Raw genomic sequence first — 19,319 nt, forward strand, 5'->3', positions numbered from 1 at the left:
TTTGTTTGGGCAATTTGTTCTCTTGCTTTTTCTAACAGTATGGCTCTGAGGCAGTAGAGTTTCTACCCTGTGGACTAGTAGTGTCTCTGAAGGTTTCTACTACCTCTCTGTTAGGAAGGAACAAGTAGTAACAGCAAGCAACCAATGCAAATGATGTACAGTATTAAACAAAAATAGTTCCTCCTATGACATCTGCATTGTTAATTCTCACAGTGAGCAGAAATGATGTGATCAGTTATCACCCACAGTAAAATTAGTAAGTTTGCCAAAGGGTCTACAATTTTGAATGGTAGACAGTGAGAGAAGTGAAGCGATGTAGGATGTAATGTTTATAAGGGAGGAGGAGGGAAAATAGAAATGAAAAATTAAAGGAAGAGTGAAAGAGAGAGCCATAGAGGTTGGCTATTAGCAGGACAGAAGAGAGAGAATCAAGGGAAACAGATGAGAGAAAAGATGTACAAGAAAAAATTAAAAGAATACAAAACAAAACTGAAATATACATCCTAGTCCTCAAAATGCTGATCCATAAAAAATAATTTGCTTTAAAAATGTTAGAAATGAGAAAAAAACCCAAATATGAATATGTAATTATAATTAATTTTTTAAAAAGAGAATAAATATATTCATACACATAAATTTTGTTTAATTCATTTCACATTTCCTCCACTTTCTTGCTCCTCCTCTCTCCTTTTTTCCCTCCTCATCTCCTTCCACTCCACTGATCTTCCCTATATCTTTATGATATCTGAACCCCCAACCTTCTTTCCCTTTTTTTTGCTCATCTTTCACATACAAGAAATTTGACCTTTGACTTTCTGAGTCTGGCTTATTTTACCTAGCACAATGTCCTCCATTTCCATCTATTTACTGGTGACTGCTCTAATTCTGTTCTTCTTTATGGCAGAGTAAAACTCCATTGTTTATGTGTACCACATTTTCTTGATCACTCATCTATTGGTGGTCATATGGGCTGATTCCATAATTTGACTATTGTAAATTTTGCTACTATAAATATTGAAATAGCTGTATCACTATAGTATGCTGATATTAGTTCTTTTGGATAAATATCGGAGTGGGATAGTTGGGTCATTTGGTCTTTCCAGTTCTGGTTTTTTGAGGAAAATCCATACTGCTTTCCACACTGGTTGTACTAATTTTTAGTCCCACCAACAATGTATGTGTGTACCTTTTACACCTTACCAACACTTATTTGTTTACTTGATGACTGCCATTCTGGCTGAGTTAGATGAAATCTTACTGCAGTTCTGATTTGCATTTCCTTGATTACTAGAGATGTTGAACTATTTTTTTCATAATTTGGCCATTTGTGTTTATTCTTTTGAGAGTGTCTATTGTTGTATTCTTTTGACCATTTACTGATTTTTTTTTTGTATTAAACTTTTTGAGTTCTTTGGGTATTCTAAATGTTAATCCCCTGTCAGAGGAACAGCTGGCAAAGATTTTCTCCCATTTCGTAGGCTCTCTCTTCACATTCTTAATTATTTCTTTTGCTGTGGAAGATTTTAATTTGATGACATTTCACTTTTTGATTCTTGGTTTTATTTCTCGAGCTTTAGGGGTCTTGTGAGCAGGTTAGTGCCTGCAGCTGTATGATAGAGTGTGACTATGTTTTCTTTTTTTTTTTTTAACTAATTTTTTTATTTGTTCTAATTTGTCGTACATGACAGTAGAATGCATTTATACTTTTTGATAGATCATACATAAATGGAGTGTAATCTCTTATTTTTCTGATTATACATATTGTAGGATCATATCAGTCATGCAGTTATACATGTACACGAGGTAATAATGTCTGTTTCACTCTACTATCATCCAATCCTCATACCCCCTCTCCTCCCTTCACTCCCCTCTACCTAATATAAACTGTTTTCTTTTTTTTTAAAAAAAACTCTCTTTAGTCGTAGATACCTCTCTCTCGTGTTATATATATATATATATATATATATATATATATATATATTTTTTTTTTTTTTTTTTTTTTAATGTGCTGAGGATTGAACCCAGTGCCTCACATGTGCTATCCAAGTGCTCTACCACTGAGCCACAACCCCACCCCTGACTTTGTTTTCTTCTAGCAGTTCCAAGGTTTCTGGTCTAATCCCTAAGTCTTTGATCTACTTCGATTTGACTATTGTTCAGGGTGAGAGATAGGAAACTAATTTCATTTTTCCACATATGAATATCCAGTTTTCCCAGCACCATTTTTAACAATATATATTGTTTCAGTAACTTGTGACTGCATCACTCAGCACTCAGATGCCTGCCCATTCTTGATCATAATCAGGACTAAGGCATGTGTCTCCCCTACCCCTGGATGGCTGGCCAGCACAGGGGACAGGCACCCTGTATTCTCTCTGAGCTCCAGTAACATGGCTGCTCCTTCCCTGGCAGGGAGAGAGAAGCTAAGTGTCTTCAGAGTACCACAGGATACTTTCCACACTGGTTGTACTAATTTCTAGTCCTACCAACAATGCATGTGTGTGCCTTTTTCCCTGTCTTCTTGTATCAGTCGTGCCTCACTTTTAGTGGTGTCTCCTTTTTTGTTGTTGTTGTTGTCACTGGGCATAGAAAGAATAGGTGGTATCATCACAGTTTGCTTTCATTCTGCTTCTCTCTGTGGGTCTGTCTCTTTGAAAGGACTGGCTTTTTGGAGGAGAGTCTGCTCCCAGTCTACCTTTGCCATTAGACAGATGGCTAGCCAGTTCTGTGAGTTTGTCTGTGTCTTTTATGGTGGTATTTTAATTTTCATAGTGGGTAGCTTTTATTTGAAAATGAGTAATACTTGATAGTCTTAAACTTGCTAGTTTTCTGCTTCTAAATGAATTGTTTTCCATTAGTTTTCCTTCTGTGCATTTTAGCTTCTTGATTTCCTTTTGTTCCTTTCATCTTTTTCATCTTTTAATTCTGCACAAACTCCCTGAAATTTCTGAAATTGTCCTCCACCTTTAAACACTAACTTAAAATATCCTAAAACATCCTTCCAAATTACTTAGTTAAGTAATTTCATTGCAGTTGCCTATCTGCTGTGAACTCAATTGATTGATATCTTTGTTTCTCTTGCTCATCAGCTTGTCCTTGATTTCACTTTTATCCCAATCTTCTTAGGTTTCACGGGCCATCATTTCACTTCCTCTTAGTGTTGCCCTGAGCCAGTGCTTCTCAAACTGTGGTCAGGGGATTCCTGAGGGTTGAAGGTTGAAACACTGGAGCAGATGATATTACCTAGGAAGAGCTGTGTAATAAGAGTAGACATGCTCAGCCCAGAAATTACAGAGAAGAGTTGTGTGTCCAGGCAGCAAGAAAAAGGAAGCTTGTGAAGGAGGCTGGGACAACAATCAGAGAAGAAGGAACGTTGCTGGCAGAAGTTGCTGCATAGAGGTCAAATAAATTATGAAGAGTGATTTGACTGTTAGGTCACTACCTATCACTGTCAGGGTCTGTTGAGTGGTCAGAGGAGCGAATGAGTAATGAAAATCTGTAAGTGCAGGCGATTTGTTGAGCTTGGATGGAGAGAGACACTAAGATATCTGTTGGAATCATCGAGCTTCTCAAGTCTCCCAAGGACTCTGCCTGTTCCTGCCTCAGCATCTGAAAATTAGGCTATCAGTTCAATGGCATCACCAGACTGTGAGCTTTGCTGATGATTTTAGCTTGGGCTTGCCAAGAACTTTAAAGGCCACTTAATATTCCCTTGCCTCTTATTTCTATTATATTTCTCTAACTCCATTTATTCTCTCATATGATTTATGCACCTCCTCTTCCTTCACTCTCCATATACAACTCTGATGTGATAAACTTAATTTTATTGTACTGAGAAAACTGAAGCCAGCCAAAGGCATGATAATATGTTTCTGCTTCTACCATAGATCTACCCATCTGCAAACAAATTCAGATATTCTATTTCCTTCTCTTCCTCCTCCTCCTTTTTGCTATGGATAACTTTTCTATCACTCTCAACTCTGCATATTACAGCTCCTTTTTTGTCTTGTGTTACTGTTTTTCTCTACTGGCATATTCATTCTACCTTCTACATCTTTTCTCATCTTTTGAAAAAGCCTCTTGACTTCACATTTCCCTTCACATACCCCTTTTTTCCTTCCTAATGACTCTCTGAAAGCACGTCTACTTGCCTTGCTGTTTCCAACTTCTCTTAATCCACTTCAATCAAGGTTTTGCCTCCATTAGTACAGAGAAACAACTCTTGTCAAGGTTGCCAGTGACTTCCATGGTGCTAAACCCAGTTGTCAGTCTTCAGTACTCATCTTACTTGGTGGGTCAGCAACATTTGACACTGTTGATAATTCCCTCTTCCTTCATGTGGCTCTTTAGATGTTCAGTCCTGTTGATCCCCTACCCCCATGGTTTTCTGTCAGCTTTTGCAGATTCCTTCTAAATGTTTGAGAGCTCCAGAGACTCTGTTCTCGACTTCTTTTCCTGGGATGGAAATCTCATCTAGTCTCAGGACTTTGAATACCATCTGCTGATTTTCTTTTAAAGTTTCTAGCCTGATTCCTTCCTCTACACAGTACAGATTGTTATATTTTTATATCCAACTGCTGGTTCAGCCTTTCCACTTGAGTGAATAATATGTGTAGGCTCATGGCCCACAAAAGATGGAGGCAGGTGACAGGAAGCAAACCTCGGCTCAGCAAGCTTTCCTTTATTCTGCAGTGAGGTCCATGGATCAGGCACAGGAGGGCCCATTTTCTGGGTATGGAGCTGATCCCCTGGTTTCAGAAGGAGTCTGGGTTTTATAGTTTCATTGGAGACTGTGGACATGCAGTTTTGACAGGGGTTAATTGTACAGGTTAGAACTTTAACTTAGGAAGGTAGTTGTAAAAAGGTTGAAACTCATTATTATTTGGGGAGATAGGAGTCCAGATCCTAAAGGATGAGTACTCAAGTCTTGCCCATTGCTTTTCTTTCTCTGGGATCCATTGTTTGCCAGAGTTTCAATATTTGCTGTGCCTCCATTTAGGACTAATTTGCAATGGAGGAAGGTCAAAGTTCAGGGCCCAGCATTTCAGTATTTGCCTCCTTCCTTTAAGATGCACTGGGGCTGGGAAGGGGTAAATGTTTGCTTTTGGTGGAGATGTTGGGGATGAACCCAGGAAGAGATGAAAGTTTGCTTTTTCTTCTCTGGACCCATTGTTATTGGGAGAGGTTTAATGTTTGGCTAATTTCCCCTTTCTCCTCCCGAGCTACACTGTCCCTCGTTTTTCTTGGAGTTCTGTCTTGTAGGAATATTATTTTCCAAAATATGTCATTGTGTATTTCAGATTCAGCAGTGCTTATTTCACCCCCAAAACTCCTCTTGTAATCTTTCCTGACTCAGTAGATGGCAACTTGGTTTTTCCATTTTCTCAGGCTAAGAACCTTGGGTTTATTCTTGCAAGTCCTACCAGGTCTGCTTTTAGAATATACCTAGAACTTGATTGCTTAACACCTCTACTGTGCAGGTCTAAATGACTTCCTTCTGGATCACTGCAGCAAATTCCTGTCTGGTCTCCTGCCTCTGTCCTTGCTTCCTTCTAACTTATTCTCTCTGTAACCACTAGACTGAGCCTTCCATACTACGTCTGATCACATCAACCCTCTGTTGAGAGTCCTATCTCACTCAGGTTCAGAACCAACACTGTGGTTACCATGCCTGGAAGCAAAAGATGCCACAAAGACCTGTGCGAACTGGGCTCCCCTTACTCTCTGACCTCATCTCTTAATTCTCTCCCCTCATGGTTTGAACACACCACAGCCTCTGGGGCTAGAGACCCTTGGCACTGCTGTCTTCTCTGCCTCACACACTTCCCCTAGGTGTCTGCATGACTCACCTTGGCTTCTCAACTCTTTCTTCAGATGTCACCTTGGCGAGACATGCTTCCACTGCTGCTGGCACTTCTGTTTCCCCAGGTCTGTACTGATTGTCATCTGACACACTGCAACTTAATTATTTATCATTTATTTGTTATTTTCTCCACTGGATTGTGAGCTTCATGAGGGCATCACCTTTGTTTACTGCTGTGTCCCCAGTTCTTAAAAGAATACTTGATCTATAGTAAACACACCATAAATAACTATTGAATGAGTGAATTTTAGTCAGCTTCTGTCTGAAATATCAATTCCTTTTGTCATCTTATCTCTCCGACTTTAACCTTATAATTTACTTGTTACTGCCGGCTACTCTTCTTTCCATTGTTCTTTAAGCCCTATTCTGACTTCCATTACATTGTGGACCATTCCCCCTTATCTTCAGTTCCTTCCTAGAAGACCACCCTGTTTATATTTCTTCAACAACTGGTTTTCCTTTTGACACAAGTCTTGTATTCTGAGGATTCTAGGAGGAGGTAGTGACTCTGTTAATGTTCTCCTAACTAGCTGGTTCTCAGACTCCTTGAGCAGGTGGTGTGGATGCTCTTGTCTCTTCACAGTCGATATTGCCCTCTGTCGGTTTTCCATGTGTATGGGAGAACTTGGACACGTGACTGAGGGTCTTCCTTTTCACTGTCAGGGTGTCGTTTTCTAGATGATGTCATCGTGCAGGGATGTCTGCCATCTAGGTCTGCGTTCTTTCTCAGTCAGATGGCCACCAACTCATCTTCTGAAATCTGTGCATAGGGTGCTCTTGAGGATTTGATCATCATTGGAGTGGTTCATTTGAAAGTCTTAAAAAAAAAATTACCCTGTGGCCCACAAACTGTAGTAAACATTTATTTGTACTTGATCTTTGTAAGTTCTCCTACTCTTTGATTGGTCCTTGCTGCTGGGGGTTGTGTGGGAATGGATGGGATGAGATGGTCAGCACACCTTGGCTCGCCTCCTTGCTCTGAGCTGCATCTCTAGCCTCTGCCGAGCCTCTCTGGCAGGCTCCAAGCGACCCGGTGTCTTGCTGGACTGAACAATCACTTCCCCCAACATTAATTTGTGATGTCTCTTTTATGTTAAGTTTCTATATAATAGACTGCTTCATTCATCTGTGGTATTTGGTTGCCAGCACACTTCGTTACTGAAGTTTTTAATATGTTTTGATATTTAGTAGGGATAGTGGATTCACATTGACTTTGTTTTTCAGAGTTGTTGGTGATAGTCTGGTTCTTTACACTTTCACATGATTTTGAAAAAACATTTGATCAAGTTATGAAAAGAAATATCTCCACTGGGATTTTTACCCCCTGGTATAGTATTAAATGGATTAATTGACAAGATGACATAAATTCGTATTTTATCAAAGCTTTATATCAGCAAAATGTCCAAAATTTTTACTTTTTGATAATGTAAATTCTTTCCCCTTATAAATGCCAATGATGTATCTTCTATTAGTTAAGAAAAAGGCAAAAAATGTAAATGATATGTTAAATTTGTTTCATTTCAGATATGTTTCCTTCTTTTTGCCATTCTCTACATCGTTTCCTACTTCATCATCACAAGATACAAGAGAAAATCAGGCAAGTACACACACTTCAGCTACAGCTTTAGTTAAAGGTACACGGGCTCCTGGGCACTCATTAGTGTGGTACTGCATTGAATATGCCCATGTTCGAAGTAAACAGTGCCTGTCTAACTAGAGCACTGAAAATACCTCCCAGGGAATTCGATTACTCTTAGGATCACCTTCGGAGACCAGAGTCCTTGTTGATCACGATTCTTATACCCAGCTAAGAATAGCGCTGGGCTATTTAGTATCTGGGGAAATTCCAGAGTTTATGAGGTGATTTGGTTCCTTGTGACTGGCTCTGACTTTGGATATTCTACTCAGTTCCACCTATCCCTGTTCCAGTTACTGGAATAACTTCTCTTTCTCTAAAGCACTAGAATTATAGTCTCCATTAGCTGTATTGGCATTCAATTATATACTGTCCTCTTATTATTTCATATTATCCCTACCTAGCCAGTGGGACCACTCTCTTTTTTTGTGAGTGTGTGTGATATTGGGGATTGAACCCAGGGCTTCTTGCATGCTAAGCAAGTGCTCTACTATTGAGCTATAGCCCCAGCACCACCCACTTAAATGAATTTCATGCTAATTAAATTCACAGATTTTTAGGTCAGTATTTTACAAATACCTAAGCAACTGCCTTGCTGCCTTCTGCTAAATATTAGTTGTTTTCTAGAAATCATAATACTTTCAGTCTATGATGTTGGGCTGATAGCATGATTCCTTATTTTAAGGATTCTTTGATATTATATTACCAATTTAAAAATTGTCAAACTTTTGAGAGACATAAGGAAATAGTTCTTGCTCTCATGTATGACTTTAGTAGTATTACTTGACTGAATATACTGAAGTACTCCTGGTTTTTGTAATTGGTCAAAATTTTGAAGATCTGCAAATCTGAGATGGTGTCTTAGCTGCTTTTAAAGATATTTTGGAATAATTTCATAGATATGGGCACAGAAGGAAGGGAAGAGAGTGAATGAACATAAATGCATTGTTTTAGGGGAGACCAGGGGTGATGAGAAGAAAAGTTAAGAGACTTAGATAATTTTTATGATACCCTGGACTTAGCTGGTGGAGTGTTGGGAATAGAATTGAAGTGGCCATGGGTATATTAAAGTACCTTTCAAGACTTGATGATTGATTGATTGTGGGCACAGCAGTGTATAAATTAACTGCAATTATTACATTGTGGTCCTTTTGATTGTAAAGATATTTTGGGCAGCCTGTAATTAGGGATGAACATTGGACTAACAGAAAGGCCTAAATATACCATCAACACTGAGGCAGGTAGGTGCCTAGAGACCTAAGAAGAGGAATCTTTGAGGACATTAGGTATATGAGGGGCAGGAGGGGCCATGAGTGTTTGACAGTATTCTTGCAGTTATTCAGAGTCTCTGGTGAATTTTTTTTGGAGGACAAAGAGATGATGGCTAACAGGCCTGAGGGACAGGGGAAGATGAGTTTCAGAGGGAAGGCCATCTGTTACTTTAGAAAGATACATGAAACTTGACTTTTTCTGTCTGTAACATGAACAGTGTTTCAATATTGTGGAGACTGTGGTATCCAAGTTAATTTAGGATGGTCCTAGAGAATCTCATTACCATTACTAATGACAAACTGAAATTATAGAAAATTGAATGAGTTCTAAGATTACAAATTTTAATTATATAGTGAAAACTTTAGTTGGCTGTTATCAACCAGAAAATTTCATTCATTAGTCATTTCACTTAATATTTTGTAATAGTATATTTCATGCTGGCCCTCAAGTTCTACTAAGTTCTGTTTTTTTGAAGAGAAAATATTTGGGAAATTTAAATTTACGTATGCAATCAGGATTTTAAAAAATACCACTTCATTCTCCCATCATATGCCATCCTCCCTAATTTAATGGGATTTAAATTTGAATCTTTGCTGAAATAAACCCAATGGTTTTAAAAGTCTTTTATCTATTTAGTAATTGCAGTTTCAAGTTTATGTTTTTGTTATGTTTTAAGTAAATGAATGAAAACATTTTGTTGAAAGATAAGAGGATATTAATACTTTAAACATTTTTGCAGATGAACAAGAAGATGAAGATGCCATAGTCAACAGGATTTCGTATGTATTCTAAAATTCGGTTGTTCTGTTTCTAATGTGAAATCAAATTCTGAAAATAATTTTAATTTTTAGACAGTAATACAGAGAAAAAAACTACCTAAAGTATTATAACACCTTTATCAATATGTTTTAAAAATTTTTTTTTAGTTGTACATAGACACAATACCTTCATTTTTTTTTTTAAATTCATTTTTATGTGGTGCTGAGGATTGAATCCACCTCACATGTGCTAGGCAAGAACTCTGTCACTGAGCCACAACCCCAGCCCACCTTTATCAATATTAATCCTATCTTTGAAAAGCACAGTTAATCTAATATAAGTAATTTAATTTAAAATTTGCTTATTTAAGAAGATGCCAGATTTTATCTTCACATGTTTAATGAGGAAATGGGCTTAATTTTGGAGAAACTGCTGGGTTTAAAAAAGAAAACTCCAGCTGTTTGAATTTTCTGTTGGAAAGACTATGACTATCTTGAAACAGGGAACAGACATTTTCTGATTCGTGGAGTGGTTACCTCCTATGACAGGGAGGTGGGCCCTGATTGTCCATCATAGTGAAAAGAGCCATCAGAATCACACTGCTTTTAGTTGTTGTGTCCATTTGGTCTTCCTCAAATATAAACCCGTGTTCAGCATTTCCTCAATTTTCCTGATCTTGATGCTTTTGAAGAGTGCTGGTCACTTATTTGATTTTATCTGATGTCTCTTCATGATCACTATCAGATTATATATCTTTGCTGGAGGAAGAGGAGAGAGGGCAAGAAAAGGGGAAGAGGGAAAGAAAGAGATTACCTGTACTTCCACACATTCATACACTCATACACACATACTAACACATGTGGTCACATGCTATAGAACAGTATTCATCCACAAAAGAGATGAAGGACTAATAGATCTCGCAGTGTGGATCAATTCATATAATGTGAATTTCACCTCAATAAAAAAATAGTTTTAGCTAACAAATGACTTGAATAGGTCTGATTTGATTTATAACTGAAAAATGAATATAAATGGATTCTGCCTTACTAGATTTGGCAATTTAAATTATTTCAAGTGTCCTAGGGAAGTTGGATAAGAAACAAAAATAACTGCAACTTCACTCTAGAGATTCTTTTCTATGAGTTTAAAACTTAGGCCCTAAACTTGGTGTTTTAAATTTACAAGATTAAGGGGTCTTAATTTTAGTACTAGCATGGTGATATTTGGGAAAATTCTTATCTAAACTAATACTCCCGTAAAATCACAATTCACTTCAGTCACTTCCAAGAAGCTCTCTTGAATCATAGACTGAGTAAAGGGCAGATCTTCCTCCACATGAAATCCTCTAGGTTGAAGGGCAAGTGAGGCTTGTACCTTTCTCCTCATCATTTAGTCTATACACGACTTTTGGTGGTAAAGGTACTTAAATGCACTTAGAGATTAATAGTTCATAGACATAGTTTATATGAATAGTTTATATCAATAGCTTCATATAACGGAGCACATCACTTTTCCTTTATTCCTACAAGTGTGTTTGATGAGGCTGCGACTGTGGCTGTGCTGTGAGACTGTTCCTGGCAGCCTTTACCTCCTCTGCTCTCGCAGGGCGGCTGCGCAGCGCGGCTGTCGGCTGGGGCTCTTGCAGTGAGTGTTTTCTGTGTCATGGTGATTTGTGCTCTTATCCTGTTCCCAAAGGTGCATGGGTTTGCAGTCACAACAAAGTTGAGGAGGGGGAAGACTGCAGAGAGGGTCTCCATGAGAGGAGGCGTTTTACCTGGTTAGCTCCCTTCCCCTGCGGGGGTCTCTCTCTCTCTGTGATAGAGTGAAAATGAAAACTGGAGAGTGAGGCCGGCACGGGTGCATATTTTGCACTTAGGATCAACCTGCATCCAGAAGAGATCGAGAAGCAGAGATTCGCTCTCTCCATTTGTAAAGAGGGCTTCCACCTCCTTTGTAGTACTATGGGGATACGGCCAAAAAAAAATAAAAAAACTAGGTTGGGAGCTCATTGTATAGCAGGTGTGGATCAGTGTCATTTCCCTTTTCCCCTCTCCCTATTTCCTTGCCTTCCCTCCTCCCACTGAAGGCAGTAGGGAGTGAAGGGGGAATGAATAGGAAGAAACTAAGCGAGAGCTTAACTAGGAGAAAAAAGAAGTTGAGACATGGTCCTGAGCATAGGTGAGGGTAACACCATTCTGCCCACTCAAGAGGGCTTTCCCGGCTAACTCATCTCGAGGCTTTTGGTGGCCTTTTTGAACTCTTTTAGAAACTACCTTTGGTTTCTCTTCTATTCCTAAAACGCCTTCATTCTGTGCTCTGTTTCTGTGTACTCATGACCCTAAATTAACTTCCTCTGTCTTTGTAACCAATTAGGACATTTTGGAGAATTGTTCTCAACTAGGTATTTGATTTGACTTGGATTAGAATAGTTGGGGTCAATCTCAGTCACTGCTCTCCCATCCTCTGTCACCACTCTCCACACCTAGTTGGTGAGACTACTTTTGGCTGGCTATGAGCGAAGGCAGGATAAGGAAGATGTCTGTGCTAGAGGAAAGTCTGGCTGGTGTGTTAGCCTGGGGGGTTGTGAGGGTGATACTCATACATGTAGGCCGCGTAGGTGAAGAGGGCTTCTGGGAGGATGTCAGGGGCCCAACAGGCAGAGAATGGTGTCTGTATCTGTGGGAGCCTGGCTGGGGTGCTAGAATTCAGGGGGAAGGAGGGTGTCTGTGTGGCAGACAGTCCAGAGCGGGGAGCTCCCTAAATAGGAGAATGCTTGTCTGTATGTATAGGCTGGAGCTGGTGTGATAGGAGATTAGTCAGTTGTGATGGCAAAGCCTGAGTTTTTAAAGATAATGGGAACCAAGAACAATCAGGGGAAAATGATAACAAATGACCGAGTTGTTGCATTCCATTGGAGTTATCAGTGTAAATTCATAGTTTCTAACGTCTGGAGAGTTTAGAACTAAAAATAGAAGTAAACGTGGGTCTTCAAATATACATGTGTGTCTAGACATACTACATTGCCAAGCTCTGTCTGCCCTCTGAGAGCACCTGGAAGTGCACTTTCCCAGTAGCAGAGAGCATTTCTAGCATGCCCAGAGTCAGCTTCTCAGCAGAGCAACACTCTTGGAGGGAGCATTGGTCACAGGCTGGAATGGGGAAAGGCCCAGTCTAATTTTGTGCATCTTATTGTGCAGAACCAAGCAAGTACTCAAAGAATGATCGGCATATATTGAATGAAGCAGAATCCTTCACGGGTTCTCATACCAAGCTAAAGACAATTCAAGCAACAAAATCAATAATTATCATAATGGATCCTAATCCATTGAGCATAGTAGAATACTCTTGAGTCCATACCAACAGAAATCAGTAAGTAGATCAAACTGAAAGTTTGATAAGAACAGGATATTTTCCCTATTTCAACTAACCCTTACACAGAATACTAATTAAAGGAAAGAGTAACTTCACGGTGGAGAATCTGCAGACACCACCTTGAGCAGTGATCAGAGGCGGTGTCAGTAGAGGGTCAGACGCTACCTGACGGCCTGTAGGAAGAAGCAGGTGTGCTTCCGTGACCGTCCCATCAAACTCCACGTACGCACAGCTGCTTCCTCATTTCCTCTTCTGCCTGCTCTGACAGTAGCCTTCTACATCGCAGGTAACATCGCCCCACCGTTCCAATGCAGGCCCACAGCCCCGGAGTTGCCCTGATTCCTCTCCCTCTCTTCAGCTCCATGTTAGGCGTCCTGTCTGTTCTGTCTCCAGGACCTCACTGTCCGTCTTACTGTCTGTTGCTGCCACACTGGTCTGGGCCATCTCTGGTGGTTCAGGCACTTTCCGGTGAGTCTCCTTCTTGTCCTTGCCTCTGATCAAATAGTGCCCCCTTCTGCTCAGAGTTCTGGAGTAGCCACCCATGCCACTCAGAGTGAGAGCCATAGTGCTGCATGGCCATCTTGTCCTTCCTCATTGCTGAAGGCAGCCAAGTCTTGTGCCTTCCTTAGAAGACTGATCATGCTCTGCTTAGACTTTCAACCTGTTTTGTCTTCCCAGAGTGCTTTTGTTGTCAGCTGTCTCACTGAGCTTTCACCCACTTCCATTTTATTTTGCTTTGCTTTGCTGCCTTCCTTCTAAATTTCAGCTTTTTTTTTTTTTTTTTTTTTTTTTTTTTTTTTGTAACAGGAATTCAACCCAGGGGTACTACACCACTGAGCCACATCCTAGTCCTATTTATTTATTTATTATTATTATTATTTTATTAATTTATTTTATTGTAAACAAATGGGATCCATGTTTTTTCTGTTTGAACATGGAGTAACAGCATATCACTTGCATAATCATACATTTACATAGGGTAATGATGTTTGATTCATTGTTATTTTTTCCTTCCCCTCCCAACCCTCTTTTCCCTCTATACAGTCCCTCCTTCCTCCATTCTTGTCCCCCTCCCTCCCCCCATTATGTGTCATCATCCGCTTATCAGTGAGATCATTTGTCTTTTGGATTTTTGAGATTGGCTTATCTCACTTAGCATGATATTCTCCAATTTCATCCATTTGCCTGCAAATGCCATAATTTTATTATTCTTTATAGCTGAGTAATATTCCAATGTATATATATACCAGTTTCTTTATCCATTCATCAATTGAAGGGCATCTAGGTTGGTTCCACAGTCTGGCTATTGTGAATTGAGCCGCTATGAACATTGATGTGGCTGTATCTCTGTAGTATGCTGATTTTAAGTCCTTTGGGTATAGGCCGAGGAGTGGGATAGCTGGGTCAAATGGTGGGTCCATTCCAAGTTTTCTAAGGAATCTCCACACTGCTTTCCAGAGTGGCTGCACTAATTTGCAGCCCCACCAGCAATGTATGAGTGTACCTTTTCCTCACATCCTCTCCAACACCTATTGTTGCTTGTATTCTTGATAATCGCCATTCTAATTGGGGTGAGATGGAATCTTAGTGTAGTTTTGATTTGCATTTCTCTTATTACTAAAGATGGTGAACATTTTTTCATATGTTTGTTGATTGCTTGTAGATCTTCTTCTGTGAAGCGTCTGTTCATATCCTTAGCCCATTTGTTGACTGGGTTATTTGTATTCTTGGTGTAGAGTTTTTTGAGTTCTTTATATATTCTGGAAATTAGTGCTCTATCTGAAGTATGAGTGGCAAAGATTTTCTCTCACTCTGTAGGCTCTCTCTTCACATTGCTGATAGTTTCCTTTGCTGAGAGAAAGCTATTTAGTTTGAATCTATCCCAGTTATTGATTCTTGCTTTTATTTCTTGTACTATGGGAGTCCTGTTAAGGAAGTCTGATTCTAGGCCAACAAGTTGAAGATTTGGACCTACTTTTTCTTCTATAAGATGCAGGGTCTCTGGTCTGATTTCAAGGTCCTTGATCCATTGTGAGTTGATTTTTGTGCAGGGTGAGAGGTAGGGGTTTAGTTTCATTCTGTTGCACGTGGATTTCCAGTTTTCCCAGCACCATTTGTTGAACAGGCTGTCTTTTCTCCATTGCATATTTTTGGCACCTTTGTCTAATATTAGAAAATTGTATTTATTTGGGTTTGTGTGCGTGTCCTCTATTCTGTACCATTGATCTACCTGTGTATTTTGGTGCCAATACCATGCTGTTTTTGTTACTATTGTTTTGTAGTATAGTTGAAGTTCTGGTATTGTGATACCCCCTGTTTCATTCTTCCTGCTAAGGATCGCTTTAGCTATTCTGGGTTTCTTATTCTTTCAGATGAATTTCATGATTGCTTGCTCTATTTCTGTAAGGTATGTCACTGGGATTTTAATTGGAATTGCATTGAATCTGTATAGGACTTTTGGTAGTATGGCCATTTTGACAATATTAATTCTGCCTATCCAAGAACATGGGAGATCTTTCTGTCTTCTAAAGTCTTCCTCAGTTTCTTTCTTCAGTGTTTTGTAGTTTTCATTGTAGAGATCTTTTACCTCTTTGGTTAGATTGATTCCTATTTATTTTTGAGACAGGGTCTTACTAAGTTGGCTTAGGGCCTCGCTACTTTCCAAGATTGGCTTTGAACTTAAAATTCTCCTGCCTCAGCTTCCTGAGCTGCTGGGATTACAGGTGTGTACCATCATACCCAGCTAAATCTTAGCTTTTCATGATGCCTACACTGACTGCCATACTTAATACTGAAACTTGTGTGTCTTCCTTTCTATTTTTAGTCCTCCTTACCTTGCTTTATTTTTTCTGTAGCATTTATGATTTTAATGTTATACAATTTCACATTTACTATTTTATTGTTTATTGTCTGACTTTCCCGGTGGATTATTAGCTCTGTGAGGGCAAGAGTGCTTGGTTGTTTTGTTCACTGTTCTAAAGTGCCTAGAACAGTCCTGGCATAGAACTCCAAGTACTCCATAAATATCTTTCTAGTGAATGAATGTTACCCAAAGACTCACTAAGTCAGAGACTCTGGGATGTGTGTTTACAAAAGCCCCAGAGTAGTCCTGACAGTGCTTCTGGTTACTCCTTTGTGATCCTGATGCAAGTGCTGGATACTCCCCCTGTGGTCCTGTGGGTACTACTGGGTGCTCCATGATTATTCTGACAGTCACTGGTTAAGAACCACTGATGTAGAGTGAGGGATGAGGGAGCCTAATTCATGCAGCATACATTTATTGATTAGCTAGACAAAGACTTAGGGTGGAATCCTGGGACACCACCAATATTTTGCAGATGAGTGGAATCTGAGAATGAACACTGAGGAAGGAGGGAGCATTGCCAAAGTTGGGGAAAGGATTTCAAGAAGGAAATAGTGCTTATCAACTTGAAATATCATGGAGGATCCGGTTCAGATTGCAACTTACTAGTAATCTCATGGATTTGACAATAAGGAGAACCTTTTCACTACTGTGGGGTTATGGTTTAGATATGGAATATCCCCCAGCAGCTCCTGTGTTGAAGACTTAATCTCTTACAGCAACGTCCAGAGGTGGGGCTTTTGGGAAGAGATTGGATTATGAGGGCTCTAACCTTATCAGTGGGATACTTCATTTGATGGATAAATAATTTGAGTAGCCTACTGGGAGGTGATCAAAACTCTAGGTAGGTTGGGCACATCTGGAGGAAATAGGTCACTGGGAACATGCCCCTGGGGACTCTATCTGTCCCTGGCCCCTTCTTCTCTCTGGCTCACTCTGTCTGCTTCCAGCTGCCTTGAAGGGAACAGCTTTCCTTTACCTTGCCCTTCTGCCATGATGTGCTGCCTCACCTAGGCCCCAGAGCAATGAATGGAGTTAGCTGTCTGGACCAACATATCTGCAACAATGAGCCCAAATGAATCTTTCCTCCTCAGTTGTTCTTGTCAGGTATTTTGGTCACAGCAAGGAAAAGCTGACTAACACATGTGGTGAGGAGTAGAAATCACCTGCAGTGTGTTAAGAAAGAAATTGATGTAGAAGTAGAGATTTAATGTGTATGTCCCTTTTGAGAAGCTTTTTGAAAGCATAGAAATACCAGAGAACATTCATACTGCAAGTTTTGTTTTGTTTTTGTGGCGCTGGGGATTGAACCCAGGGTCTTGTGCATACAAGGCAAGAACCCTACCGACTGAGCTGTCTCCCCAACTCAGAGAACATTTATATTCTGAGGGTTAGGAGCTAGACATGTTGACATGGAAGGTTAAGAATGTACAACTGATGAGGCAAAGGCCTGTGCAGACAGCAGGGGTGGAGAATAATGATGTCCACTGGCAGCTCTGTCAAATGCTAAGTGTTTTAGTCAGCTTTTGTGTTATTGTGACCAAAATACTGACAGGAACAATTTAGAGGAGAAGTTTATTTGGGGCTCACAGTTACAGAAGTCTGTCTACAGATGGGCAGCTCTATTGCTCTGGGTGCAAGGTGAGGCAGAACATTATGGGGGAAGGAAATGGCAGAGGGTAGCTTCTGCCCTCAAGGCAGCAAGGAACTATGGAGAGGTGGGGAGAGGGAGAGAGAAAAGGGGCTGCAGGGAAGATGCATCCTGCCAGGGCAGTCCCCTGTGACCCACTTCCTCCAGCCATGCCCACCACCTGCCTACAGTTTTCACCCAGTCAGTTCATTCAAACTAGGTAGGGCTGCTCAGGTTACAGCTCTTGCAATCCAGTCATCTCACATTCCTACGTTAGTACAGGATCTACTGGGGGACACCTCATATCCAAATAGTAACAGTAAGTATGGAGGGAGTTTGCCCTTCTGTCCCCATTCTGAAAGAGTAGACTGTCATTTTCCAGGAATGAGAGAACTGTAGGACCATGTTAAAAAGTTTGGAAAGAACTTGAAGATCTGAAGATATGATCAAGAACAGGGGATTAGAGATCCAAGACTCAATGTCCTGTCTCTTACTTGCCAACTGAAAGTATCTTAAAGCTTTGTGGGGTGTTCAAGTAATTGAAGGTGGTCTTAGTGTTTGAACTCATCATCACTGTGCCAGGCTGAGCAATGGCTGTCACACCCCATTATATTTGACTCCTAGTGTCTTCGTGCTCTCACCACCTTCTAGAGAGGACAAGAGGTCTCGCCTTCCTCATCTGATCAGGGATACAGTCACAAATGTCAGATGCTGGGGAAAACACTGGCCTTATCCCCACAGCAATCTCAAAAGTCGTGATTTCTTTATTCTGCTGCATTTCAAAAGGACATTTCTGAAACTACCCTTCAATTCTGAAAGGCCACTTTTCTGTAATTACATAAGCAGTGTAATGTAAAGCACCATGTTCTGTGGTACTTTTTCAACTTGGGGCCTTATTTTAAGGACCCTCTGCCAGCTTTAACTCTGTCACATGAACATTTTATGAATACTTTTTCTTGTAGCTACTCAATGGCAGCAGGAGTGATTCTTTGGATCTTTTTGTTATCTCTAAGGCCAATCACAACTGAAGAATAATAGGTTCTAATAGTTTTTAGTTGAAAGAACAGCATTATAGTTGTGATGATCATGTATTCAGGAACTCTGGGTCATCTGTCACTTTAAATAATTTGTCTGTTTGCCCCCCATAAGCTGACTCCTTTTGTTAGATTACTGGTTCCAGTTTTTTTTTAATATTTTTTTTAGACATTGATGGACTTTTATTTTATTCATTTATTTTTATGTGGTGCTGAGAATCAAACCCAGTGTCTCACACATGCTAGGCGAATGCTCTTCCACTGAGCCACAACCCCAGCCCCCACTTTTTGATTTGAAAACTGTGTTGGCCTTTATTGCCAGATGTGTGATCAGAGTGTTACAGGAGCCAAGAGGAGAGAGGGAACTAATTTTATGGAGAGGAGCAAGATGGTAGAAACTAAAGAATGCTTCTCAGGGCAGATGACATGTGAGATCTGCCTTGAAATTTGTGGATGAGTTTGCCATGTGGGGTATATAGAATGTACTCTAGGGAGAGCAGCTGTGCAGGGGTGTGGATGCTAACAATCCAGTGTGATGTGTAGGGAATGAGGAGGGTAGGGAAGTCTAAATGTATCCTGGTGTGTCCTGGTAGGGGCATCCTGAAGCACAGGGGACAGTGGGTCCTGGAGAATTTGGATTGATCTTAGTGTTGGCCTTGAAAGGAATGATGGCAGCTGGGACATCCTCATCTTCCTGGAGAGGCTTGCTGGGATCACCACTGGAGCTGCCATCCACTCTGAGATGAGGACTTGTCTAGAGGGATTTTCTCAGGACATGTGCTGTCTGTTCAGCAGAACCAGTTTATAACGTTTCTCTTGTGTTTGATTTGGGTTATATTTTGGCATGTATCACATGATCCATGTTTAAGATTTTTGCCATCAATTTACTC

At 40.2% G+C, this 19,319-nt stretch overlaps 1 protein-coding gene across 1 annotated transcript in view; it reads left to right on the forward strand.

Annotated features, from left to right (window-relative positions):
- LMBR1 (limb development membrane protein 1) overlaps positions 1–19,319 on the forward strand; it is a 162,372-nt gene that overhangs the window by 30,482 nt on the left and 112,571 nt on the right. Inside the window, exons 2-3 of the mRNA XM_079152646.1 lie at positions 7,388–7,460; positions 9,511–9,550. Coding sequence (XP_079008772.1) covers positions 7,388–7,460; positions 9,511–9,550 — 113 coding nt within the window. The remainder of the gene's footprint in view (positions 1–7,387; positions 7,461–9,510; positions 9,551–19,319) is intronic.

The sequence above is a fragment of the Sciurus vulgaris genome (genome assembly GCF_902686455.1).
Source record: "Sciurus vulgaris genome assembly, chromosome: 8".
Lineage (NCBI taxonomy): Eukaryota > Metazoa > Chordata > Mammalia > Rodentia > Sciuridae > Sciurus > Sciurus vulgaris.